General features: G+C 38.3%; 1 protein-coding gene across 4 annotated transcripts in view; it reads left to right on the top strand.

The window, feature by feature from the left end:
- Positions 1 to 27,784, top strand: part of chuk (component of inhibitor of nuclear factor kappa B kinase complex) — a 94,710-nt gene that overhangs the window by 59,737 nt on the left and 7,189 nt on the right. For 3 of the 4 annotated variants that reach the window (XM_072282697.1, XM_072282696.1, XM_072282698.1), the window contains 7 exons: positions 3,250 to 3,311; positions 7,241 to 7,350; positions 14,423 to 14,472; positions 16,971 to 17,070; positions 21,940 to 22,087; positions 22,884 to 23,026; positions 27,539 to 27,638. In XM_072282697.1, the coding sequence (XP_072138798.1) occupies positions 3,250 to 3,311; positions 7,241 to 7,350; positions 14,423 to 14,472; positions 16,971 to 17,070; positions 21,940 to 22,087; positions 22,884 to 23,026; positions 27,539 to 27,638 (713 nt within the window). Of the gene's footprint in view, positions 1 to 3,249; positions 3,312 to 7,240; positions 7,351 to 14,422; positions 14,473 to 16,970; positions 17,071 to 21,939; positions 22,088 to 22,883; positions 23,027 to 27,538; positions 27,639 to 27,784 lie in introns of those variants that run through there. The other variant, XM_072282699.1, reaches the window with a different exon arrangement.

The raw sequence follows: 27,784 nt of genomic DNA on the forward strand, positions 1-27,784 counted from the left end.
GTTAGCATAATGATTGGTTTGTAGGAATAATCTGACTGGAAAAATGCTCATCTGTCATTGATCCCCAGTGAGTGTGCTTCTATTACAGAGAAAAACATCATAGGGACAAGATTACACAGTGGAACATTTGTTAACTGATGTACAATTAGGATCATTTAAACATATAGAATTTAAATTACACGAGCAGTCTTTTACTCATGAATCTAATAAACAAAATCTCTTGAGGTCATTTCCTTTAGATTACTGGTGACTGTATTTCCCTACTGAGGCCCGGACTGATTTCCGCTGTGACTGTTCTTAGTCTTTTGTTTTCCCCAAACACACAATCGTTTGCACTTCAAAAACAAAACCATGCCCTCTGTACCTCTCTCCGTGCATACAGTGAACTTATCTCCATTTAGGTCCAAAATACTTGAAAATAAGGTACCTCTGAAACTCGATCTGATTTTTCAAGATCCAAAGTTGTTTATTGTCCTTCTTCAGTACAAGTGTAAAGGAGAACAAAGTGATTGTTACTCTGGATCTGATGCAGCATTAAAAAATACAAGCTTAAGGAACAGGATAAATAAAATCATAATGGTTAGGTGAGCTTGCACTCAGAGATTAAAATGACACATGGTAAAGGAGTATCTGTAGCTAAGGTGATTCTGACAGGAAGTGATAAAGTAGTGGTGGTAGAGAGTGGGTTGAAGTGGGTTAATGGGTGAAATAGTTGATCAGCCTGACAACTTTGGGGAATTAACTGTTTTTGTGTTTGGTGGTCTTGTCGTGTGATGCTGCACAATAGCCTCCTCCCTGATGGGAGTGGGACAAACAGTCCATGAGCAATGAGCGTGGGACCCTTTATGATATTGCTCACCTTTTACCATCAGCTTGCAGTATATGTGTCCTTGATGATGGGTAGGCTGGTGCCGGTGATGCATTGGGTTTCCCACAATTTGTCTGAACAAATTCAACTGGATATTGGCTATGCTGCAGTTCCTGGATTTGAGGAGATGATTAGAGTTAAACTAAGTTATTTAAGGTGGGATGAGTTCAATTAAAGACATTAGCTGCTGATTGGTCATGATGAAGGAAAAACAAAAGTTGAGAGCTTGAGAAAAGGGAGTTTTAAAATCTTAGCTCTATTGGCCTTCTTTAGCTTCCTGACTGATAATAAAATTTATTTGGATGAAATCATGTATTATTATATTTTGAATATCAATATTCAACCAAAAAACTATTAATTTAGGGAGTACAGATATCACTGGCAATGCCAACACAGCCCAGATGTTCTTTGAATTGTGTAGAAACAGCCACCATGGTGTGTCTGTGGTCTCAACGGCCTGACTAAGTAAAGGCAGCAAACTTTTTCTGGTTCAAAAAAAATGTTTTGACTAGTACTTATTCTCAATCAGCTTCACAAAAAAATTTTCAGTTGGCCAGCATCACAATCATTATGTGAGCTTGCTGTGTATATAATTTTCGGCAAGTTTTTCTGTAATATGACTGCGAATTGCATTTCATTTCTTTGACTGTAAATAGGTTTGTGAGAGCCAAGGTCATGAGAGGTACTATATAAATAAAATCTTTTGTTAGGCATAAGTATCTGCAGGCATTCCATCTTCTTTTACCAATAAAACAAAGTTAAAACATAACAAAATAAGCCAAAAAAAATAAGCTTTCCATCTTTTTAAGCTATTTATCTCTACTCCATAGATTCGGTTTTTCAGTCAGTGATATCCAGGCTTTCCATATAAAGGACAAAAACAAGGCTAACTGAAAGCATTATTCAGATTCACTTAAATTATGAGGTTATTTGGCAAGAATGACCATCAATTTGTCACGATGTTTTCAAGGGAATGACTCAAGTTAAAATGTACTTGTGCTCAGTAATCATTCTGGCAACTCAGTTACAAAACAGCATTTTGTTGTAGTGGAATAAGTTACAGGTATTCAAGGTTTATTCTCTTAAATTAGTTACAAAGAGTGATGTCAATGATGTTAGCTAGTGGTAGAACTAACACTGAGAAAACAATGTTATTGTTAACCATGATTATGTGCAATATGTATGTATGAACTACAAAGGATTTGCCTCGCATTATCCTGTATTTTATTGAATTGGTACCAAGGTTTGCTGTTTTATATATGAGACAAAGTTCATTTTGATTTATTTTTATTAGATAGTTATATTTTTACAACCAAGTTACTGAGCTAAAACCAGAATTATGGACATGAGTTATAGATTCAGAGACACAAGTATAAACACCATCATGGATAGGTGTGGAATTCAACTGATTAAGTAACTTTTATGTCTACCAGAAAGGATGAATGGCTGTTTAGTGAAAAGTGTCATCTAAAAGAAGGGATCTCCATTAGGGCAGCTTTTTCAGTACTGAAGTAGTGTCAGCCTACATTTTGCTACTCAAGACTTGAGTTCAAAGTCAAAAGTCTGCTTACAGGCACCCACAAAACAAGAAGCCCTAAAGAGCCCAAGTAAAAGAAAAGACCAACACTCAAGGTGCAGAAGAAAGAAAGAAACACATAAATCATGCAAAACAATAGAAGAAAGCAACGGCATTAAGAATGGAAGTGAGTCCATAGACACGAAGCCCATGAAACTTGTACCTGCAAAGTTCTGATTTGGACAAGAGAACTGCCCACTGAACCATGTAGCATAGTTACCAAAGGTAACATAGTTGGCCAAGCAAACTGATCAGCAGAGTGAAAGGTTCATCCATATAATTGCAAGTTTAAATATTAATTACGAATAGGAAAAGTGGACATAAGAATTGTGGCATAGGTTGTCCAGCAAGTCAGTGTGTATTGAAAAAGCAATGTTTCCTTGAGTGAAAGTGGGCTGGAGAGTGGGAGCAGAGACACTAGGTCATTAAAGTATACCCTTCTTTCTGTTCCTAATAAATTCCTACTAAGTTGTAAGTTGTACTTTATTTTTCTGAACCAACGACAGAAGCAGAAGCTTTAATTTTGTCATTTTTGAACTGCTTACAAGGATCCTGATATTTCATGTGCCAAACTTCATCTTGTAGAGTAGAAGTTGTCTTTGTGTGATTTCTTTTGACATGGGGAAGTCATTGCACACCATCAGTCAGGTCTCAATCCACATTTATTTATTGTACTTCATTTAACGTGATTCTTTTTTGTAGTTATATATTTTTAGGAAATAACTTTGAAATATAAGGTTCTGTATGTTATTTATTGCTGAGTTCCTTATGAATTTAGATCGAGATGGTCTATTTGTATTCTTAGCTTCCGAAAAAATGCTGAAAGCTTGGAAAGAAATGGAAGAGAAAGCAGAGGCTTGTAAACAGGTGAATAAATCACAGATTTTATTGATTTTTAAATTTTTTTAATAAAGACTGATAGCAGCCATTCCTAATGTACTTCACCGGTGGTTGACTGTTTTGGAATAATTTAAAAATAACAAATCCAATCTTCAGTCTTCTGGTACAGATTGACGAGTGAAGTGGTATTTTATTTCTATTAAGTAACTTGTCTATACTATACTGGTGATGTTTGACGCACTCAGGAAATATTCATTGGTAGGCTGGGATGCATGCCATTTGTCTTTCTTTCACAAGGGGTCAGAATTACATGCTTGGCTTATGTATTAAGGATGGTCATTCTTCCTGTACAATATGGGTAGGGGTGCCAAAGTCATAAAGATTAGATTTATTTATCATGTGTATGTCAAAACATGCATCGTTTGTGCAAACCAAATCAGCAAGGATTATGTTGGAGAGAGCCCACAGTGTCACCAGCTTCCATGACAAGACACAATGAATACTCTTAAATCCTTTAAGTTCTCCATCTATCCTATGTGTAACACTTCCAAATATTTGTGTTTTCCTCTGGCTGCATATTTTTTGTTAGGATCCTACTTTGTGAATTTTAAGTTTTTCCCATTCTTTAATTAAACAAAGTAACAGTCTCAGAGGCCCAGGTTCAATCCTGGCCTGAGCTGTTTTTTGTGATGTTTGCACTTTCTTCTAATAATTATGTGGATATTCCCTCGGTGCTTTGGTTTCTGCCCAGATCACGCATATGTTCAGGTTGTTAGGTTAATTGACCACTGTAAATTGCACCAGAGTATGCATGAGTGTTAGGATCTGGGGGAGCTGATGAGGGAAAGTATTAGATTAATATTGGAGAAGGGTAAATAGTGTCTTCCACACCTTATCTCTAAGCAGATTTTTTGGTAATTGATTTTTTTTAATTTAGTAAAGTATGTGCATTATTGTAACGTTGATTGTAGGTTCCTAGGTTTAGGAGCTTGCCTTGGGTAGATGGTCTCATAAACAGTCAAAACAGCACAATGTCTTCCAGAGAAAGTGGAAGGATTAAAATACATTTCCACACAAAATTAACAATCCTGTCTATAGAACTTAGGAAATGAAATAAATTGTCAATAAAGTCTCAGAAATTGTATTAAGCTGCTTCGTAAGACAATTGAACGGCCCTTTAGTACGATAAGTTGAGTCCTAATCTCTGTCTACCTTGTCATGGCCTTGCACCTTATTGTGTGCCTGCACTGCACTTTCTCTTTAACTCTTATCACTTCTTGTTATTGTTTCTTCTTGTACTAACTTATTGCACTGTTTCAATGAAATGAACATATGTATACATACTGTATCTGAGTACAACAATAAACCAATTTACCAATTTTCTTCGCTGGACACCAGCTAACAGACTTGTGTCCCTTCTGCACATTTTAGTAATTTAGGGACAAACTGAGAAGTGGGCAATACTGGCAGATGGTAGGGAGGGTATTTTCACTTTCAGTGTAATTCATGTATGTCTGTCCATGCTTCTGAGACATAAATTGACTAGATCAGATTCTTCAAAGTAGTCAGTAGGCACTGCCAACTGCTTCTTGCAAAAATCCTGCAAACTTACAGGAACGGAGATCAACATTAGTAGCTTCTGCCAAGCCAATTTCTCTAGCATTAAAGCTTTTATCACAAAGATTCATTTAGATTAAATAAGACAGTATGTATTATGTCAGACATAGAACAGCAACAGAATAGGCCCTTCAGCCCGATGTATCTATCCTAACCATGATGCCAGTCTAACTAATCTCACCCACCTGTATATGGTTTTATATCCTTCTGTTCTGCCTGTTCAAGTCACTGTCTAAATGCCTCTTAAATGTTCTATTGTAGTCTACGACCTCCCCTGGCAGCGCATTACAGGAACCTCCATGTGTAAAATAAAACCTGTCTTGCCATCTCCTGTAAACTTTCCCCTCTCACCTTTAAACCTACACCCTCTAGTATTTGACATTTCCACCCTGGTAAAAAGTCTCTATCAATGCCTCACATCATTATTTTTATAGTTCTATCAGGTTGCCCCCTTGTCTCATGTTCTTCAGAAAAAAAAAACAACTCAAGTTGATCCAAACTCTCCTTATCACTATTACACTCCAATTCAAGCAGTATCCTGGTGGACCTCCTCTGTACGCTTTCCGCAGCCTCCACATCCTTCTTTGCATATCTTTCACTGGAATCCAAAGCAAACTGGTTACTTTGAGTTTGGCCATGGAAAGGGATTCAGGGATCATCAAGTGAGCAAAGGAAATGATTCACAGATTTTCTCCAAACCTCCTTGGGGGAGGTGGGTGGGAGATTTGTAATATCCCCACTGATTGAAGGGATGATATGGGCCATGACAGCTCATAAAAGAGAGGGAGCATTTGGGATGGCATTTGAGCGACAGATGATGGAAATCTAAAATATAATCAGAGAATGCTGGAAATACTCCAAAGGTCAGGCAACATCAAAGCAGAATTAAACTTTCAAGTTGAAGACTGTTGGAAGGGTGAAAGAGAAATTAGAGTTTGTTAAATTGCAGGGTTGTTGGAGGGGGGGAATTTCTCTGAGTAAAACTGGGCTGGGCTGACCATGGGAATAAGCATGCTGATCTGAGCGGTGAGTGAATAGGAGCAAATAAAGAATCAGATTGTAGACAAAAGAATGTAGGAGTTGTGAAATGCAGAGCAGGAAGACATACCATAATTCTAACCTTTCACATACTCTGTCTCACAAACCTCCCTGCACTTTAACAAGTTTCTTTTCACTACTTTTGACTTGTGCTTCTCTTTCCAAACGTGCAGCCTGAACTGTGGATGATTTCCAGCATTCTGTGTTTTGTATTTTAGCTTAGTAGTAAAAGTGGAAGGAGAGCACTACCTGCCAAGCACCTCCTGGTACAGACTACAGTTTCCATTATGGTTTCATCAGGCAGCGTTAGGCACTGGAATGTGGGAAGTCATCCTGAACATCAATGGACTGCTAAATAAAAGTTTTCATGTAGCAGTGCATGCACTTACTGACAGTTCATTTCATCCCATCGGCTATTAAGACCATAACACATAGATGTAGGATTAGACCACTCGGCCCATCAAGTTTTCTCCAGCTAATCATGGCTGATTTATTTTCCCTCTCAACTACATTCTCTTGTCTTTTCCCCATAACCTTTGATGCCCTTACTCACTAAGGACCTACCAACCTCCAATTTAAATATGCCAAGTTCACGAATGTCTGTAGCAATCAATTCCACAGATTCAGCACTGTCTGGCTAATGAAATTCCTCCTCATCACAGAGAAGGGACTCTTCCACCATTGGAAACATCCTCTTCATGAACCCTTTATCTAGGTCTTAATAGTCAGTAAATCTCAATGAGACTTGCTCTTCTAAACTGACCCCCCCCCCCCCGCCGCCATTCTTCTAAACTCCAGCGAGTACAGGCCCAGAGCCATCAAATGCTCCTCATGCATTAACCCTTTCATTCTTGGGATCATTCTTGTAAACTTGTCGACCTTCTCCAGTGCCAGCACTTCATCTCTTAGATACGGGGTCCAGAACCACTCATGTTCAGATATACAAAACACTGGAGGAATTCAGCAAGTCAGGCAATATTTATGGAGAGGGATAAACAATCGAAATTTTGGGTAAGACCCTTAATCAGGATTTATTTAGACCCAAAATGTTGACTGTTTATTCTCCATAGATGCTGCCTGAGTTGCTAAGTTACTCCAGCATTTTGGGTGTGTTGCTCAAGATTTCCAGCATCTGCAGAATCTCTTGTGTTCACAATTAGATATGGGGCCCAAAACCTCTCTCAATATTCCATGCAATGAATAATCCAATTATTTAATTATGATTTTTGCTTTATTGTTGACAGTTGCATTAATAGAATCTGCAGATGGCTTCATTTACAAAAACTATGACTTTTTTTAAGGCTGCTGAGATTGGTCATTTGGAAGAACAAATCATGAGTCTGCACAGTGAGATAGTGGAACTGCAGAGGAGCCCATATGCGAGACGACAGGGAGACGTCATGGAAAACCTGTAAGAAAAGTAATTTATACCTGGTACCCTGGATTTACTCATAACTGACAGCTGTATTTTTCCAAAACAAATTGTTGCAAGTAGTAAGAGTTGAGGAATGCAGCACTTTAGCACGTAGCCAGCAATCTTCAATCTCCAGAATGTCAGATAAAACTAGACTGGAGTTAACTGGCAAAATTCTTAACACTCTGATGGTTAAGAAAACAAAATAGAAATCATCTGTTTCTATACAAATTTTTTGCATTGCAAATATTGCTGTTTTCTATTCAGGAGTGTGATGGGGTGATAAGGTGTAGAATTTGTTTTGTTTCCATCGGTAAAAATTGAAAGAATGTGTCTATGACTTATTTATTTATTTACTTGTACCATATAAAATCATAGAACAATACAGCACAAATACAGATCCTTTGGCCCAACCAGTCCATGCTGACCATGGTACCCTCCCTGCTAGTCACAATTTCCTTCATTTGGCCCATATTCCTCAAAGCCCACCCTTCCATGTACCTATCTCAGTGCTTCTTAAACAATACCATTATACCTGCGATAACCACTTACACTGACATCTCGTTCCACATACTCACCACTCTCTTCATGGAAAATGTTCCCCTAAGGTCCCTTTTAAATCTTGCCCCTCTCACCCTAAATCTACCCTAAATGTGGGAGATTTTAATTTTAGATTATGAAGACACGTAGTCCTCTTTTATTGCCATTTAGTAATGCATGCATTAAGAAATGATACAATATTTCCTCCGGTGTGATATCACAAAACACAGGACAGACCAAGACTGAAAACACTGACAAACCCACATAATTATAACATATAGCTACAACAGTGCAACAATACCATAACTTGAGGAAGAAATCCATGTGCACAGTAAAAGTTCAAAGTCTCTCAAATGTCCCACATCTCATGCAGATGGGAGAAGGAAGAAAAACCCTCCTGCCATGCTGACCACAGTCCGACTCGGAGTCATCCGAAAACTTCAAGCTCTGATCAGCTCTCCGACACCGAGTGCTGAGCGCCATCTCTGTCCGAACGATTCAACCTCAACCTCGGTCGCCAACAGCAGGCAAAGCCGAGGATTTTGAGGCCTACCCTCTGAAAGGTTCCCGACCATGCAGTAACGACAGCAGCAAACGAGCGTTTCAGAAATTTCTCCAGATGATCCTCTGTGCTTTCACGTCCATTCTCCATCAAATCAGAATTGTTCACAACCCCTATTTAACAGATACGATATCATTTTTCACCGGAGGGCTGCGCACACGCAGGCGCGCTGCTCTCTCTACTCCCACCTGTTTTCCACACATTGACTGGGAAACGCATTCTGTAAAAGGGTTGGATGGTTTGGAGTTTGTAAAATGTGTGCAGGATAGTTTTTTGCAGCAATACATAGAGGTATCAACTAGAGAAGGGGCAGTGTTGGATCTCCTGTTAGGGAATGAGATAGGGCAGGTGACGAAGGTATGTGTTGGGGAGCACTTGGGGTCCAGTGATCACAATACCATTAGTTTCAGTGTAATTATGGAGAAGGATAGGACCGGACCCAGGGTTGAGATTTTTGATTGGAGAAAGGCTAACTTTGAGGAGGCACGAAAGGATTTAGAAGGAGTGGATTGGGACAATTTGTTTTATGGGAAGGATGTAATAGCGAAATGGAGGTCATTTAAAGGTGAAATTTTGAGGGTACAGGATCTTTATGTTCCTGTTAAGTTGAAAGGAAAGGTTAATAGTTTGAGAGAACCATGGTTTTCAAGGGATATTGGAAACTGGGTTCGGAAAAAGAGAGGGATCTACAATAAATAATAGGCAGCTTGGAGTAAATGAGGTGCTCGTGGAATATAAAGAATGTAAAAAGAATCTTAAGAAAGAAATTAGAAAAGCTAAAAGAAGATATGAAGCTGCTTTGGCAAGTAAGGTGAAAATAAATCCAAAGGGCTTCTACAGCTATATTATTAGCAAAAGGATAGTGGGGGATAAAATTGGTCCCTTAGAGTGCACGGCTATGTGCAGAGCCAAAAAGGATGCTGGAGATTTTGAACAATTTCTCTTCTTTGGTATTCACTAAAGAGAAGGATATTGAATTGTTTCAGGTAAAGGAAACAAGAAGGGTAGTTATGGAAAGTATGATGATTAAAGAAGAGAAAGTACTGATGCTTTTAAGGAATATAAAAGTGGATAAGTCTCCGGGTCTGGACAGGATATTCCCTAGGACCTTGAGGGAAGTTAGTGTGGAAATAGCAGGGGCTGCTTTCAGAAATATTTCAAATGTCATTAGAAACGGGGATGGTGCCGGAGGATTGGCGTATTGCCCATGTTGTTCCATTGTTTAAAAAGGGTTCTAAGAGTAAACCTAGCAATTATCGTCCTGTGAATTTAACGTCAGTGGTGGGTAAATTGATGGAAAGTATTCTTAGAGATGGTATATATAATTAACTGGATAGACAGGGTCTGATTAAGAACAGTCAACATGGATTTGTGTATGGATGGTCATGTTTGACAAATCTTATTGAATTTTTTGATGAGGTTACTAGGACAGTTGATGAAGGTAAAGCAGTGGATGTTGTCTATATGGACTTCAGTAAGGCCTTTGATAAGGTTGCACACGGAAGGGTAGTTAGGAAGGTTCAATCGTTAGGCATTAATATCGAAGTAGTAAAATGGATTCAGCAGTGGCTGGATGGGAGATACCAGAGAGTAGTGGTGGATAACTGTGTGTCCAATTGGAGGACGATGTCTAGTAGTGTGCTTCAGATCTGTACTGGGTCCAATGTTGTTTGTGATATATATTAATGATCTGGATGATGGGGTGGTAAATGGGATTAGTAAATATGCAGATGATACTAAGATAGGTGGAGTTGTGGATAATGAAGTAGGTTTTCAAAGCTTGCAGAGAGATTTAGACCACTTAGAAGAGTGGACTGAAAGATGGCAGATGGAGCTTAATGCTGATAAATGTGAGATGCTACATTTTGGTAGGACTAATCAAAATAAGACATACATGGTAAATGGAAGGGCATTGAAGAACGCAGTAGAACGGAGGGATCTAGGAATAATGGTGCATAGTTCCCTGAAGGTGGAATCTCATGTGGATAGGGTGGTGAAGAGGGCTTTTGGTATGCTGGCCTTTATAAGTCAGAGCATTGAGTATAGGAATTGGGATGTAATGTTGAAATTGTATCAGGCATTGGTAAGACCAAATTTGGAGTATTGTGTACAGTTCTGGTCACTGAATTATAGGAAAGATGTCAATAAAATTGAGAGAGTACAGAGGAGATTTACTAAAATGTTGCCTGGGTTTCATCTCCTAAATTACAGAGAAAGGTTGAACAAGTTAGGTCTTTATTCTTTGGAGCGTAGAAGGTTGAGGGGGAACTTGATAGAGGTACTTAAAATTATGAGGGAGATAGATAGAGTTGATGTGGATTGGCTTTTTCCATTGAGAGTGGGGGAGATTCAAACAAGAGGACGTGATTTGAGAGTTAAAGGGCAAAGGTTTAGGGGTAACATGAGGGAGAACTTCTTTGCTCAGAGAGCACTAGCTGTGTGGGACGAGCTTCTAGCAGAAGTGGTTGAGGCAGGTTCGATGTTGTCATTTAAAGAAAAATTGGATAGGTATATGGACAGGAAAGGAATGGAGGGTTATAGGCTGAGTGCAGGTCGGTGGGACTAGGTGAGAGTAAGAATTCGGCACGAGCTAGAAGGGCTGAGATGGCCTGTTTCCGTGCTGTAATTGTTATATGGTTATATGGTTATCTATATCTTCTACTTTTGGATTCTCCTACCCTGGGGAAGCACTGTTTCCATTCACCTTATCCATGCATTTCATAATTTTAAACATTTCTATAAGGTCAGCTCTCATTCTTCTAATATATTCCAAGGAATAAAGGCCCATACTGGCCAACTTCTTTCAACAACTCAGGCATTCTAGTCCTAGCAGCATCTTTGTAAATATTTTCTGCACTCTTCTGCACATGTCTTTGCTCCAACAGGGTAACCAGAACTGTACACAGTACTTCAAGTGCAGCCTCACCAATGACTTACTGTAAATGACTGCTACATAATGTCCTATCTCCTAGACTCAGTGTCCTGACTGGTGAAAATGCCTTTTCAGCAGTCTTTCTACCTGTGATGAAGTTTTCAACGAGCTATGCACTTGTTCCATTATAGTCCCCATGCAAAATGTATCACCTCACATTTATCTGTTTTGAAATCCATTTGCCACTCCTTGGCCCTCTTCCTTAACTGATCAAGCCTCCCCTATAATCTTCATTAAACTTCTTCACTTGCAATAAAAGCTCCTAATTTCATGTTGTCCACAAACTGGGTGATGGAGCCTTGTGTTTGTATCCAAATCGTGTATGTAAACAACTAGTTTTTAGGGGTCTCAACATCAACCCCTGCTACACACCATTAGACACCGGCCTTCATTCCAAGAAATAACCTTTAACCACTACATTTTACTTTCTGCATCCAAGCTGATTTTGAATCCACATAACTAGCTTTCCCTGGATTCCTCAGGACCTAACCTTCAAGTCCAGCCTACCGTGTGGGGTCTTGTTGAATTATCTTATTAAAGTCCAAATAGACAACATCCACCACCCCAACTTCACCTACCTTTTTAGGTACTTCAAAAAGCACTGAAAGGTTCACCAAGCACTATCTTGCATACACAAAACCATGCTAACTTTTCCTAATCAGACTCCATCTATCCAAATGCTGGTCGATCCTGTCCCTCAGAACTCCCTCTATTACCTTCCCACTACTGATGTCAGGCTGACCAGCCTGCAGTTCCTTGGCTTGTCCTTGCTACACTTTACCAACATTAGCAACTTTCCAGTCTCTGGGATCTTCACAAGTAGCTAACGTTGAATCACATATATCTGCCAGCACCTCCTCTGTTTATTCTATAGCCTCCCTCCTAGTCAAGCTCTTACCAATGCCCATCAAGTGGAAGTGGAAATATATTTTGAAAACATATTCTGAATTGTTGAACTAAAGTGGATTGAGATGGTCTATAGTTCATATATTACAGCATTTGAGAATGTGGATAAATAATGGGTATTTTTCCTTGCCCCTCCATCTATCATTTTTCTCCCCTTCAATCTTGTTTAAGTATAAGGAGCAGTCTTAGCACTTCCTCTGCAGATGTGTTCTCTTCATGCCCAAGCTTAAACAATGAATGATGGAAGACTTGTCATTGGAGAAATTAGTCACAGAGGCAGTTTGAGAATCCATGCTCAGATATAAGAAATTATGAGTATGAGAATAATAAATCAGTATAAAGTAATGAAAGGATGTGTCCATGCTTTTACTAACACATTAATGTTTCCACTAGTTCCTTAATCTTTGACAAAGACATATACCAGTCATGATTGTTCAGTCTCCTATTGACGCACTCAACTGCACTGTATTACTTCCCCTTTGGTATCACATATTGACTTTATGCATGGTAAGAAGTCATAAACCATCAAGCAGACTGCTTGTGTCCTTGCCCTGTGGGCACAAGAGTAGCCTTGCTTTCATCCAATTTTCTATTTGGCCGCACAAGTTATATAATTTTGATCAGAGTGAGAATTTTACTTTTTGGAGATCTGGGCCAAAATCAGCTTTAATATAATGGAGATACTTTCATTCCACCTGCAGTAGCAGCCATGGTCTCAAGTGGCCAGCTATTTTGTTTGCATTTCCCATCGCCACACCAACATGTTTGTCCAAGGACACTTTTGCTGCCGTGTTGAGGCTAGATGGTGATTGGGGAAACAACACCTCATATTCTGCCTTGGTCGTCTGCAACCTGACAACATGAATGTTTTTTCTCACTTCCAGTGACCACTCCACTCTGTCCCCTCCGTTTTTTTTCTTTTTTTTTAATCACACTGGTGTCATTGCCCTGCTTCCCCCCCACCTCTCTGCCCATCACCCACACAGTCCTCCCTCTGGTTCGCTCCTCACTTGCTTCTCTGTTTCATGGTCCACTGCCCCCTCTTTTCACATCCCTTCTTCTTCAGCCCTTCGTCACTTCCTCCTATCACATCCCAACTTCTTATTCTCATTATTCCCTATCTTCCCCCTCCCTCACCTGCCTATCATTCCCATCTCACCTGCATCTCCATATCACCTGCCAGGTTTTCGTTCACCCCTTGCCCCCCTCCCGCACCTCCCTGGCTCACCCCAACTTTGTTGTACTGTCAATCACCCCTCTTCCAGTGCTGATGAAGGTTCTCAACTTGAAATGTGGACTGTCAATTTCCCTCTGTAGCTGCTATCTGACCTGCTGAGTTCCTCCAGTATTTTGTGTATTGCAACAATAACAAAAGTTTTCTGTAAATATGAATGGAATGATATGCATGTGGGATATCATTGAAAGAGGTACTTATTTGTTGAGAATTCTTATCTTTTTGCCCTCTTGAATGGGACATTAACTTTTCAAGATTTATTTTTTTCATATTCTGCATCAGTTGAATAGTTCTGTAGATTATAAATTATTAGTTTTATTTTATCTCTATCACCAAATATTTTGTCACTGAGGTTTCCATATGACCTTCTTTGACATTGTTACTTAATTATTGTGGAGTGGGGGGGGGGTTGGAAGGCGTTATTACACTGGGTACCACAGAATCATGAGGCACTTGCTGTTTCTGAGTAGGAAAAATATCCAATTCCGTTTAGAACAAGTGAATCTGTCATTGTCCAGTTGTGTTAATTGATGCAGGACTTGTGCCTGAGAACAGAGATATGGGAAGTACTTTACTGTTGAGCAAGCAAGACTGTAAGTATATTTCTGAACTTGAAGGAAAGTGTATTGTGCAGCTGAACACAAAGCAGTAATTTAGTTCTGAGCTTTCACAGGGACAAATGCTCTAACACTGTGCTTAGATTGAATAAGTCCCTGAAAAATCTATAAGTATGCTTTCAGCAGAATAGACCAATCATCCCCACGTTTAGATTAATTTATGAAAGGAATTATTTATGGCAAGTATTGGCCTTCAACAGACATAACAATTCATTAGATTGATTTTCAAGTATGTTGGTGTAATAAATCATTTTACTAATCATAATTTTCCTTCCTAGTGAACAGAAAGCCATTGATTTATACAGGAAGCTCAAGGGAAAACCAAAAGGTACTGTGCTTATTTTTAACCCTACAGATAGCATTTTAGCTCCTGTCTTTGTGAACACAGAAGAACATATGAAATTCATCTTAAACATTTTAATTAGGATTTATTGTTGTCTACCCATAAACAACACAGACTCATTGATTTTAAAACTGACTTGGGTTCTTTGTCAAAAAGAAGAAGATTAGTTGTTTTTAATTTGTGTTACCACAGCATTTCTGAATTCAGTGGACCTTTTATAAAGGGCTGAACTAACATGCAGAAGCTGTGTGGAAAAGTAGAGCATTGTGTTAGATTGAGAAGCTGTGCCAATGTACAATAAATGATAAGAATTAGAAGCATAAAGCCATTGTAAAATGACCAAGTGATGGACATAAGCTGTTCTCACCAGAGTAACAGTTGTGCTGACTTAGGTAAAGGTGTATGAATGCGGTTACATATTTAAACATGTTACATTGCCACGTTTAGCTACCGTGCTTCTTGGAGCTACCTCATCTTCTACATTACAGGCCAGTTATCTACAGGGATTAGTGGAAGCCCTTTTTTTGCCTCCAAGAAATCCTGGCCCATGAATGAATCTTTGCTTAGGTTCACAGCCAGCACATATCAACTGAACCTGAATGGTACATTTCCATCACTGAAGGAAACCTGTAAAATCCAAATTGTTCCACAATATTCTGTAGATACTGATTTAAATCATCTGTTGGAATAGACATCTTTTGAATCTTACAATCAATACTTTATATGGCAAAATACTGTTCCTGAGCCACCCATCCATTGTTCAAGGTGATGAGTATAATCTTCTCAGTCTAGAGCAATTTTTTTTAACTTTTTTTTTAAAAAGCGATTTTGCCATGACTTTAAAAAGTTCTGGAATAGGTCCTCCACCTTTCCGTTATTATGCTTTGCATAATTGAAGAGGCCGACAGATAGCATGATCTTAGTTCATGTGGTCTTCTAATAGTTATTTTTGGTAAAATTAATTTCATTGTGCTTTGTTGGAGATTTGTGGTAGTGATTGATATCAAAATGTAGATCCAAGATAATATTCAAAATATGTCCCTGATCTTAGAGGTCCTAACTCCATAAAATGTTAGATTGTAGTCTGCTGAAAGATTGATCTGAGACATGTGAAAAAGAGGGAGTGAGTGGGAACAGTAATATTTCAAATGTTTTGAATTACTGGCATATCTCTTTTGTAAGCAAATGCTGAGAAATCTACCCATTTCGGTTGATATAAATATGTAGGCGAACCTAGCAGAATAGAACATGGAGCATGCAGTAAAGGTCAGTGAGTTGTTGGCCCACAATGTTGTACTGCACCAACTAAGCTAATAATTAAATGCCTAACTAAACTAATCCTTTCTGCCTGTACATGATCGATATCCCTCATTCTCTGCACATTCATGTGCCTATTTAAACACCACCTGAACGCCTCTATACTTTTTGCCTCCGCTACCACTCCTGTCACCACATTTCAAGGACCACTTGCCCCACACATCTCCTTTGAACTTACCCCTCACACCTTAAATGCCTGCCCTCTAGTATTTGACTTTCAACCCTGGGAAAGAGATACCAGCTATCTACTGTTTTTATACCCTGCTAATCTTTTCACTTCTGTCAGGCTCCCTTTAGCCATTCCAGAGGACACAGCCTTAGTTTGTTCAATCTCAAACTTAATGATAGGATCTGGTTTGGTTTAGTTATTACATAAAGCATGAATAGGAAAATATTAAAGCTTCCAGTAAGAACGCAATAATGCCATCAAAATACAGAAGGAAGAACAGAATTAGCATGCATCTATTGTCTAGACAAGAAGTTGATCAGATCACTTCAAAAAATAATTTTGAGTCTGTTTGTATTGTATCTGCAGTTATCTGGTTTACGGATGCAAATACATACACGCTTCACCAATATCCTGGCTTGCACGCCATTTGGCGTCATCTTAATCCTGGGCACTGTGCCACATGGAACACCAACCTTTTATTTGAACGGTTTAGAGCATCCACACGTAATATATGTGGCAGTAGGACTGGGGTATATTTGGCCCATTAGCAAGCTTATGAGGCAATTTACTTTTCTTTTTGTGTTTGCAAAGCAATAATCTTCTGTGTCTGTGGGCTGGGAAGGCCATGATTTGACTTAACAGATGGCAACAATCTCACTTCTATCAATACTATTGAATAGATATGCTCTAGTGCATCTGACCTTTTGAAGTATTTCAGTGTAAGCTCCATTGAAAAGTGATGGGAATTGAATTATTTCACAAAATTGATCTGGCATTTTGCTTCTGTTGTCATTACAAATTCTTCAGTGTACTCCTGGAAAATAATTTTTTCCCCAAGTAAAGCAGTATGAATTGATCAAAAAGCAAATTCTGCATATACTGGAAACTGGAAATAAAAACAAGAAATGCCCTGAATACACACCAGGTCAGGCAGCATTTGTGAAGTGAGAACCAGGTTTAACTTGACCATTCATTAGAATTTTTGTTTTGTTTTAAGACTCACATCAATACGGAGACAGTACAGAGATGGTGAAGATTATTGTGCAAACAGTTCAGAATCAAGATCGTGTGCTGAAGGAACTGTATACTCATCTCAGGTATGAATGCTGAAGATTTTGATCATGATGTATAATTAGCTTAAAAGTTGGGAAGATCATGATTTAGTGATAGTGAACGTATGGTAATGTAAATGCTAGTCTGCAATATCTGTATCCTGGAAGTCAAGGTATATCCGTATTGTCCTTGTCCTCCGGGTATAGAGATCTGAAAGTTCAGGAAGTGTTGTCGAAGAAGACCTGGTGAGTTGCTGTCGCGTAACTATGCTACAGTCTCGTTTCAGAAATGATAGTGGGAGTGGAAGTTTAGGCTGATAGGAAAAAGAATTGAGCAGACTGCGCCCATTCAGGTTGTCCAATGTATTTCTGACATCAAGGATTAGCTTTGGCAGTTGAGGGCACGTTGTCAGTGAACTTTTGCTTCAGATCTGCTTTGGTAAACACAATATTTATGTGGCTATTTGATTATATTCTTCTCATTATTACCCATCGGCAAGAAGGTACAGGAGCCTAAAGACCCATTCTGGGCAATTCTAAAATGGCTTCTTCCCCTTCTCCATCAGATTTCTGAATGATCCTGAACACTACATCATTGTTCTTTTTACACTCTCTCTTTATTTTTTGTAGCTTATATTTATTTTGTGTCTTTGCACTGCACTCTGCTGCAAAACAACAAATTTCATGTCATATGTCAGTGATAATAAATCTGATCTGATTGACTATTACATTAATATTACAGGTTGAAGAATCAACTTTATTGGTCATGTAATTTTTCAGCTGCCTTTAAAATCTTTACAAATGATCTTTTGCACTTAATTGATTCAATAAAGTTAATAAATATTTTAAGAGCCATTGCTTCATGAAACTGAGATCTCAAATGTTCTAGGACTAAGGAAATTTGAGCTGTTTTAATTTAATATTCATTTAGTTATAGGATAACTAAGTTGTATTTTTGTATATGTAATATATGTAGTTTAACTCTCTAAAGGATGCCTTGGCAGAATCAGCAAAGTCAGTGATTGCTAAAAAAGAAAAAAGCACAAAGAATAAATGGATGACAGATGAAATCAAGAATCTAATGGAAGAAAGGAGACAGAAGAAAGCAAATCCTGTAGAATATAAGTCCTTAGATAAAAAAGTTAAAAGCTTATGTCAAAAAGCCAAAGAAGAATGGTTAAACCAGGAATGTGAGCAATTAGAAAGAATCCCTATTACTGATCCAAAAAGGTTACATCAACAAATCAAGAATATCACTAGTAAAAAGCTCCTCTGTTCTTCAGGTGGATGTTTGAAAGCAAAGGATGGTGCCATTATCATGGAAAGAGATGAGATTATGAACAGATGGACTGAGTATATTCAGGAATTGTTTGAAGACGATCGAGGTGAAAAGCGAGAAATTACGAAGAACATTGAAGGTCCAAGTATTTTAAAATCTGAAGTTTGTAATGCAATAAATAAGATGAAGAAAGGAAAGGCAGCAGATCCTGATGAATAAGTAATCAAACCAATTATCTCCCTTGAAGATTATGGAATTGAAAAACTTACTGATTTAATCAATAACATTTATGAGACTGGAATAATGTCAGAAGAGATGAAGAAATCAGTATTTATCACTCTTCCTAAGAAACCTGGAGCAATAGAATGTGAATTACATAGAACCATAAGTGTAATGAGTCATATCACCAAGATACTTCTAAGAATTTTGATGATAAGAGCTTAAAAATAAGATACAAGCTGAACTAGATAAAGAACAATGTGGTTTTGTGAAAGACAAAGGTACAAGAAACGCGATATTGATGTTAAGGATACTATCAGAACGAGCTATTCAAGTGCAAAAAGATTTGTTTGTTTTATCGACTACACAAAAGCATTTGATTAAGTGAAGCACAATAAGTTATTCAAAATAGTACAGGAAACTCTAGATCTAGATTCGAAAGACCTCCGCCTAATCAGAAATCTATACTGGGAACAAACTGCTGCTGTAAGAGTAGATGGAGAAGTGAGTCAGTTTACGAAAATCAAAAGAGGCGTTAGACAAGGGTGTGTTTTCTTCCCGATTTGTTTAATGTGTACAGTGAAACAATATTACAAAAAATAAGAGACATCTTGGGAATCGAAGTTGGTGGTGAAAACATCAATAATTTTAGATATGCAGATGACACTGTCTTAATTGCAAGTACGGAGGAAGAACTACAAAACTTAATTGATATAGTTGTTGAAGAAAGTGCAAAAATGAGTCTATCTATCAATTGCAAAAAGACAGAATGTATGGTGATATCCGAAAAGAAGGAGAATCCTATCTGCAGGCTGAGAATAAACGGGGAAGACATAAAACAAGTACAGAACTTTTGCTACTTAGGAAGCTGGGTGACATCAGTTGGCAGGTGTAACATGGACATCAAAAGAAGAATAGGGATGGCAAAAGACACCTTTACGAGAATGAAGAATATATTGACCAATACTAAACTAGGCATGACAACCCGCCTCAGAGCACTGAAATGTTACGTTTATCCAGTTATATTATATGGCTCGAAATGTTGGACAATATCTAGTGACATGAGGAAACAAATTGAAGCAGCAGAGATGTGGTTTTTGAGGAGGATGCAAAGAATATCATGGATGAAACGAATATCTAACGAGGATGTCATGAACAGAGCAAGCACAAAAAGAGAAATAATGTATGAGATCATGAAAAGGCAACGTGACTTCATTGGATATGTGAATAGGAAAGAGGAGTTAGAATGCACGGTAATTATGGGAAAGATTGAAGGGAAGAAAGCAAGAGGAAGACAAAGACAAATGATGATGGAGGCAGCACCCAGAGAACTGGAAATGAATACCAATGAATTTGTCCACTTGACCCAAAATAGGAGTGTGTGGGCCATGGCAGTCAAAGCTCAAACTGGGCATGGCACCTGATGATGATGATGAATATATGTAGTATCTTATTCATGTGTTGCAAGATACTTTGTGCTAAATAACAAACATTTCTCTGTCAGTGGCCATCACCTGAAAGGTGTAGACTAACCAGCAATTGTCACACTGACATGGAAACGATAAGGTTTATATTTCATAGATTCATTTGTTGTCTTTCTATCAACATTGTGTGCTGTATTATCCTTGTCAAGCATAAATCTCCCTTTTTTAAGTTAAATTTCAAGTTTATTGTCATTCAACCATACACATGTAGACAGCTAACTGAAACTGTGTTCCTCTGGGACCAAGATGCAATATACATGGAGCACATAAAATAATATTAACACAATAATATTACTAGATAGTGAAAAATATTCTGTAGATGTACAAGTTGACATAAAGCGCATATGTGACATATAGTTAAATATACAACAGTGTAATGCTACTGGTACTGTCATAAAAATTGTGTACTGGGTGGTAGCATGGTGATTTAAATCGGTTTCTTATCTGCCTTGTAAGTTCTGAATGTATTACTGTTTATTTATTTCAGTGTTTATATCAATTGATACCTTCTTTACCTGTGTAACACAGCTCACAAATACTTGGGTAACAGTGTTCATTTATCAAATAAGAATCAAATCCAACAAAGCCCTCGTGCGTATTTTAGTTCCCTCTTAAACTATTAGAGTACAGTACCAAATACATTACCAGATTTTAATCCAGTAATGATTCCTTTGTGGATATTTCCTACGCAGAATGGACAATTGAGATCTGTGGTCCTTTCTTTCCTTACCTAAGAATGTGAACATGTGAATGGAATTCACAGCCTATACAGGCTGCACAGTCCAGTCGATGCATGCTAGTGTTTATTCCCCTCACCATCTCTGTCTGCCCTTCCTAATCTACTGCCACCTATTACCTTTCCCCACATGCCACATAAACATATTACAGTTCTCTTTAAGTAGATTCACATTTTTGTCATTCTTTTTTGTTTGCTTATACAAGGACTTCCCAGGTTATGGAGCACCTGACTTGTGCAAATCTGACTTTATGCAAATTCTCCCATAGTACTTTATGTATAACCAACATCTCTATAATTACAAATTGTTCATTAGTACATGATTGTGAATCATGGATGTTTGTGACAGAGTTTTCAAAGTTTAAAACAACATTGAATAATTAATGCTGATAATGTCTGTATGGGCAAACATCCAAACATTTAAATTGTGGCTTGATTAAATTGAAATGTCTTGTCCGGATTTCATTGCCTGTGCTGATGTTCTGCCCCTTTTATAACCACATCTGCACTGACTTGCTGTAAATCCACTTCTGTTGTTATATCTTGTTTCCCCTCATGGAGAAATTATTTCCAACTTATGGATAAATTGGTTTATGAACAGTTCTCAGGAACAGAACTCTTGCGTAACCTGGGGGTGCCAGTATTTAACTGAAAAGAAAAAAAATTAAGAGATGTTGTTCCTTATACTGTGTATAGCTTTTACTGTTAACATGCATGGTAGATAGTGGTTAGTGTAATGCTAATACAGCATCAATGATCACCAGTCAGGGTTCATTTCCCATCACTGCCAGTGCAAGTTTCTGCGTTCTCCCCCTGACTATGAATGTTTCCTCCAGGTGCTCCGGATTTCTCCCACATTCCAAAGACTTGCAGTTAGGGTCAGTGAGTTGTGGGCTGCTGTGTTGGCGCTGGAAGCGAGGCAATATTGCGGACTGCCAAGCACCGTCCTTGCTGAATTGGTTTGATGCAAACAATGCATTTCACTGTCTGTTTCGATGTGCATGTGACAAATAACACTAACCTTTAAAAATCTTATCTTTTTCATCTATTTCTGACATACAAACTGTTGTCAACCAAAATTATTGGCTTCTCTAGTTGTGGCATGTTAATCAATGTCATTTTTGTAAGCTATTAAATACATTATCAGCAAGCTGTCTTGATATCTCTTTCCCAATGTCTTTCTTTGTAAATTACAGCAAACTGTTGGCCTGTAAACAGAAGATCATTGATCTTTTTCCAAAGATCGAACAAGCACTTGACAACATTAGAGAAAATGAAAAAATGTTATTGAGATCACAAGAGAAGAGACAGAAAGAAATATGGTATTTGTTAAAAATTGCATGTGTAAGTACATTTTCCCTCAAAGCAGCTTTGCAAGGTTCAGTGTGAAAATCTCTTACCAATTCTATTATCATGTTATGTAATCAGTCTTGCTATTATGAGAAGAGACTTGATTGAAATTTTATAACAGTCTTGGCAGGTTTGCTATTTTGAGGATGTTTTCTGTTTTGAGGGAATCTAGACTAGTGATTACTGTTTTAAAAGTAAGAGATGCCCATTTAAAACCAAGATATGGTGCTGCATTTTTCTCTCAGCAGGCTGAGAATATTTGAAAGTCCCTTCTTCAAAGCACAGTGGAAATAGAATCTTAAGTAATTTTGAACACAGGTTTTAAGAAAGTGTAAAAGGTTACTGTAGGTGACAGGAATATCAAGTTGAGGTTCAGTCAGATCAGCTGTGATCTTGTTAAATGGTGAGGCAGTCTTAAAGGGCAAAGTGAACTACAATTGCTAACCTGCAGGTTTTAGGGACCTGTCAACAATTCATTTGAATTACATTGGGAGTAACAATTCATTTGTGTCGGTAAAATCTGCTTTGAACTCTATTATATCTGAGGTCTCATGAAAATTAACAGATTATGAAAATTGCTCCCACTGATGATATTTTTTCAAAATATTATCTACACAATTCACTGTGTGCTGAATAGCAGAAATACAAATCCATTTATGAATCCTCTGCTTTGATAGGAGAGCATTTTATGACAAAGGTAGAACCATAATAATATCATCCCTTTTTTGTTGATTTGAAATTTGAATGATCAGGTTAATGGAGCTCTTAATAGTACTTTGATTTCTTTCAGAGCACAGCACGAGGACCTGAAAATGCCAGTCCCGAGTCATCTTGTTCACCTCACGGTTTAGGATGGGCACAGCAGGGTCAAACTTTAATACGACAAAATGCTTTGCCGAACCCACTGTCCTCTATATCTGTATTGAAAAACAGGTAGGAACTATATGAATTTTCTAGGCCTTTTATTGTTGGCATTTAAATAATTAACAGTTAAGATCTTCCGTAAGAATTACAAAATTAACTAAATTACAATGAGGAATCTAAAACTGAAAACTAATTATGACAATGTAATAATGTTCTAACATGTGCAGTATGTTAACATTAAGTATGTTCAGTACTTAGTTTTCACCAGCTACTGATTTGTTCTTTTGGAGATGTTTTGAAATTGTGTAATTCAAATAGACAGCGACACATTGGGAGTATTACGTGCAATTGTGGTCTATCATGCTGTAGAAGGGATATGATTAAGGTGGAGAGGGTGCAGGAACGATTCACAAGAATGTTGCTTGCTCTGGTGATCTTTAGTTATAAGGGGAAATTGAATTTATCTGGGACAGAAGGAAGCTGAGGGTGTGGCTTTATAGAGGTTTATGAATTTGAGGGCATTAATGAAGGTAGATGGTGACAGTCTTTTTCCAAGGGTAGGGGAAAACTAGAAGGTGTGGGTTTAGGGGGAGAGGAGTAAGATTTAAGGGGGTCCGAAGGAGCAGGTTTTTCATACAGAAGGTGATGGATAAGTACAATGTATTCTAGAGAAAGTGGTAAGAAATGAGTACAGTTATTAGACAGTGAAAGATCTTTGGATATTTTTATGGATTGAAAAGAGTAAAAGTACATCTATTATCAAAGTATGTATGCAGTATACAACCCTGAGATTCCCACAGACAGCCACGAGACAAAGAAAACCATGGAACTCATTCAAAAAAATACATCAGCCAACCCCCATCCCCCCCATGTGCAAACAGCAACCAAAAAGAATGAGTGAAAAACAGAATATAAAACAAAATCAAAAAGATAGGAAATGTTTACAGGGATATGAGGCAAATGTAGGTAAATGGGATTAGTATACATAGACACCTAGGTCAACATGGACTAAAAGGGCCAGTTTCCATAATGTATAACTCTGTGAAACAAATAAGCTAATAATTGTGATTTTATTTGTGGATGTGTTGTGCACATATTGGGAACAAATGTATTAGGTATACAACCAGTTTTAAATTCCAGATATGTCAAGATTATTTCCTTGGAATGTAATTATAAGCAAAAATAAGAGACATTGGCAGCACACGTACAGAATTAACCAAGGGGAAAAAAAACACGGGGTTATAGTGAACAGTGTTTTGTTAAACTAAAGAGTGAATACAGTGAAATCCCCTCAACTTTAATATCCAACCACAGTTATTTTGGGTGAAGGTTGGTGACCAAAACCTTTAGATAACACAGTAATTTCAGAATTTGCAATTAATGTGAATTTTGGTAGTGTGATGAAGAGTGAGGACAACAGTGGGCTAATGGGACAGCTGGGACTTAGGCGTTGAAATTCATTGTAGCAAAATGTGACATGATGTAGTTTATTAAAAGAACATGAAGAAGTATAAGCTCAATTTTGCCACTTTAAAAGGGTGCAGGCAGTGGAGTTGTTTGTGGACAACTTAATTGAAGATGGGTGTATAGGTTAACTAAACTGTTAAAACCCAGCATTCCATCTATTATAAATAAAAGCAATAAACTAAATTTGGAATGCACTGCGCCCATGTTTTATCTGTAAATCATGCATAAATGCTATTTTGCAAACAGTTTAATGCAAAAGCTTCATTTCAGTAGAAGTCCTGTTCATTGCAAAATTGGACTAGGCACTTTGGGGAGCAGTTCATCTTATTATAGCTGACGTTTTCCTCTTTCATTCTTTCAAATAATGATTTCATTGATAATCAACACATGTTCATTTGTGCTTTATGGACAGAAATAAGAGCAATAATGTGCAACCTCTAACTGTTTTAACTTCCAGTAAATGAGGACTAAACCCTACCAAAGGTTGCCAAGGAGATGTAAATTAAAGGTCTCAACGGAGACATCAATGTGTGGATCTGCTTGAGTTTCAAATACATTTACAGCTCATTGCTGGGTTCACCATACTTATTGCAGCCATGTTCAGCAGGGGGCCATGATGTGACACGTTACTTTGTTGAATAATGAGCCCATCCCTTGCAGTAGTTTGCAAGCTGCTTGGGCATTTTAAGGTGGGACGGGAGGAGGGGAGGGGGCTAGTGTATGGTATACGGATGTTAGGGATACATGGCCAGACACATTAGAGGCATGTGACACACTGCCTGTGACTGACCCTGTCTCCGTGGCAGCCCTTTCTGCTGCAGAATTGTAGTTAGCTTGGGAAGGAGTCTTTCATGAGACCCACCTCTCATTGTTCCTGGTGACAGAGCCACAACACTTGCAATCTCTGGTGGCTGTTACCACTGCAAACTGTGCAGCTCACTTTTTAATACAGCAGTTGGAGTCATAGCCACCCCATTATTTTTTTAATTATGTAAATTTTCCCAGTTTACTTTTTCACATCTCCTTGTGATGTTTTAAGGGAAAATAGAGCACTGAGTAGTGGTGATACACTATTACTTGACATCAAAGGTTTCAAAGGTACATTTAATGCCAGAGAAATGTATACAATATACATCCTGAACTGTTTTTTCTTTGCAGCCATCCACAAAAACAGAAGAGTGCCCCAAAGAATGAATGACAGTTAAATGTTAGAACCCCAAAGTCCCCCCCTCAGCTCCCCTCCGTCCCGCGCGTAAGCAACAGCAAGCAATGATCCCCCCTCCCCGCACCGGCAAAAAGAATTATCAGCATCCGAGACCGAGCACTCAAGCGTGCAGTAAAAGCAACAGCAAAGACACAGACTTGCAGTACTCCAAAGACTATGCATTCACCCAGTATTCAACATACCACAGGTTCTCTCTCTCCCTAATAAGGGAGAAAGAGATGTCTCTGTTTCACAGCGAGAAGAGAGACATAACAAACAACTCGCTGGTTTACAATGTTAAAAGTCCTTTGCGTCACTTTTTCTGAGCTCTGTGCCCAAAGATCTCGGGTCTCTGGGCACACAGCCAAAGATCTTCCAGCTCCCATGACACACCAGTCCGCAACACCAACCTTTGATCTGCCCGTTTCCAGAGTCTGGAGATCCTAGGCCTCCAAAGGGAAGCCGGACTCTTAGGCCACGCCCTTGGCACGACCAGTTGTGACATCCCAAGTACGGGTCCCAGTCCCGTAAAGAATCGAAGTCAGCATGTAACTCCAGGTCAGGGTCTTCAAAAGAACCCTGAAAGGAAAAAATAGTGATATTAAAGCCGGAAATAGAGCTGTTTCTGAAGGTACAAGCAAAGGAGTCACCGTTTAGCACCAACAATGCAAAAGCAGCGTGGTAGTGCTACAGTATATCTTTTTTTAGAATACTGGTTTATCCTAGATGGAGCAGTAGTTCCAAGTTCAAGTTTATAGTTTTAAGTTTATTATCATGGGCATTCATATGGTAAAAATACCACAGGTATTAGCTCCATCTGATGTACTGCAGCAGCAGCACAGTACATCACAAACCTGACAAACGTAAGTTAACATAAACGTAACACAGTGGTTAGCACAACGCTTTATAGTATAGTATAGTAAGATAAGGTTTCAATTCCTGCTGCTGTCTGTAAGGAGTTTGTATATTCTCCTGGTGACTTCATGGATTTCCTCCAGGCACTCTGGTTTCTTCCCACATTCCAAACACATATAATTAGGGTTAGTAAGTTGTGGACATGCTATGTTGGTGCTGGAAACTGGTGACACTTGCGGGCTGCTCAGTGTAATCCTCACTCAATTGACACACTTCACTACATATTTCGATGTACGTGTGACAAGTAAAACTAAGCTTTAATACGTAACAAAAACAATGACACTAGTGCAACTTGTAGGAGAGAAAAAAGTGTAGTCTAATTCCAGGCATCTTGTTTTAGAATGTGAATTTATTGGAAAAGATCATTTGGTATTTTGTTGTATGGTTTCAGAAGTGAACAATTACTTTTATGTGAAATGAGGGAAAGCTAGATAGAATTGTTTAATACCTTTTTCTGGAAAATAGTAGATGCCAATGTCTGGAAGATCAACATCCAGAAGTCATGCATTTTGGCAATTGGATAAAGAACTGGAGGCATTATGAAGAAATACTTTATGCAGTCTGTTTAAGATGAGCTGTTCAATTCCATTTCGGATGGTTGAAACGAGTTCATTCTTAGCCTTTGAAAAATATTTGGACAGTTAGTTGAAAGAGAAGACACAGGGTAAGAGCAGGGAATGGGAGTCACTGGATTACTGTTCAGAAGAGCTGATGTAGACTTGATAGGCTATTGTAACGCATACTAAATATTGGAGAAATTTAGCAGGTCAGGCAACATCTTGGAAAAGGAATAAACAGTCAACATTTCGGGCCAAGTGACCTCTCATCAGGACTCAATGAATCGACTGTTTATTCCTTTCCATAGATGCTGCCTGAGCTGCTGAGTTCCACCAGCATTTTGTAAGTGACACTCTGGGTTTCTAGTATCTGTAGAATCTCTTGTGTTTATGGGTTATTGTATTCCGTTTCTTTACACACCTTATCCTTCCTTTCAGTGCGTCATCAATGACTGTAATTGAAGAAAACCAGAGCTTCTGCAGCCAGCTACACAGTCTGATGCAGGAAACTCTCTCAGAACAGAAGTGCAGCATATCAGTAAGAATTATTCCGTACTTTAATCGTGACAGTTTCAGTTACTTCATGTATTTTTGTCATTTTCTTTTAGAAGGGACTGTCCTATTTTCCTGTTTAGACTATTGAGATTCCCTTTAAAATAAAAGTTACCATTTCATTTTGTTTTC

The sequence above is a fragment of the Mobula birostris genome, chromosome 18 (assembly GCF_030028105.1).
Source record: "Mobula birostris isolate sMobBir1 chromosome 18, sMobBir1.hap1, whole genome shotgun sequence".
NCBI classification, from domain to species: Eukaryota; Metazoa; Chordata; class Chondrichthyes; order Myliobatiformes; family Myliobatidae; genus Mobula; species Mobula birostris.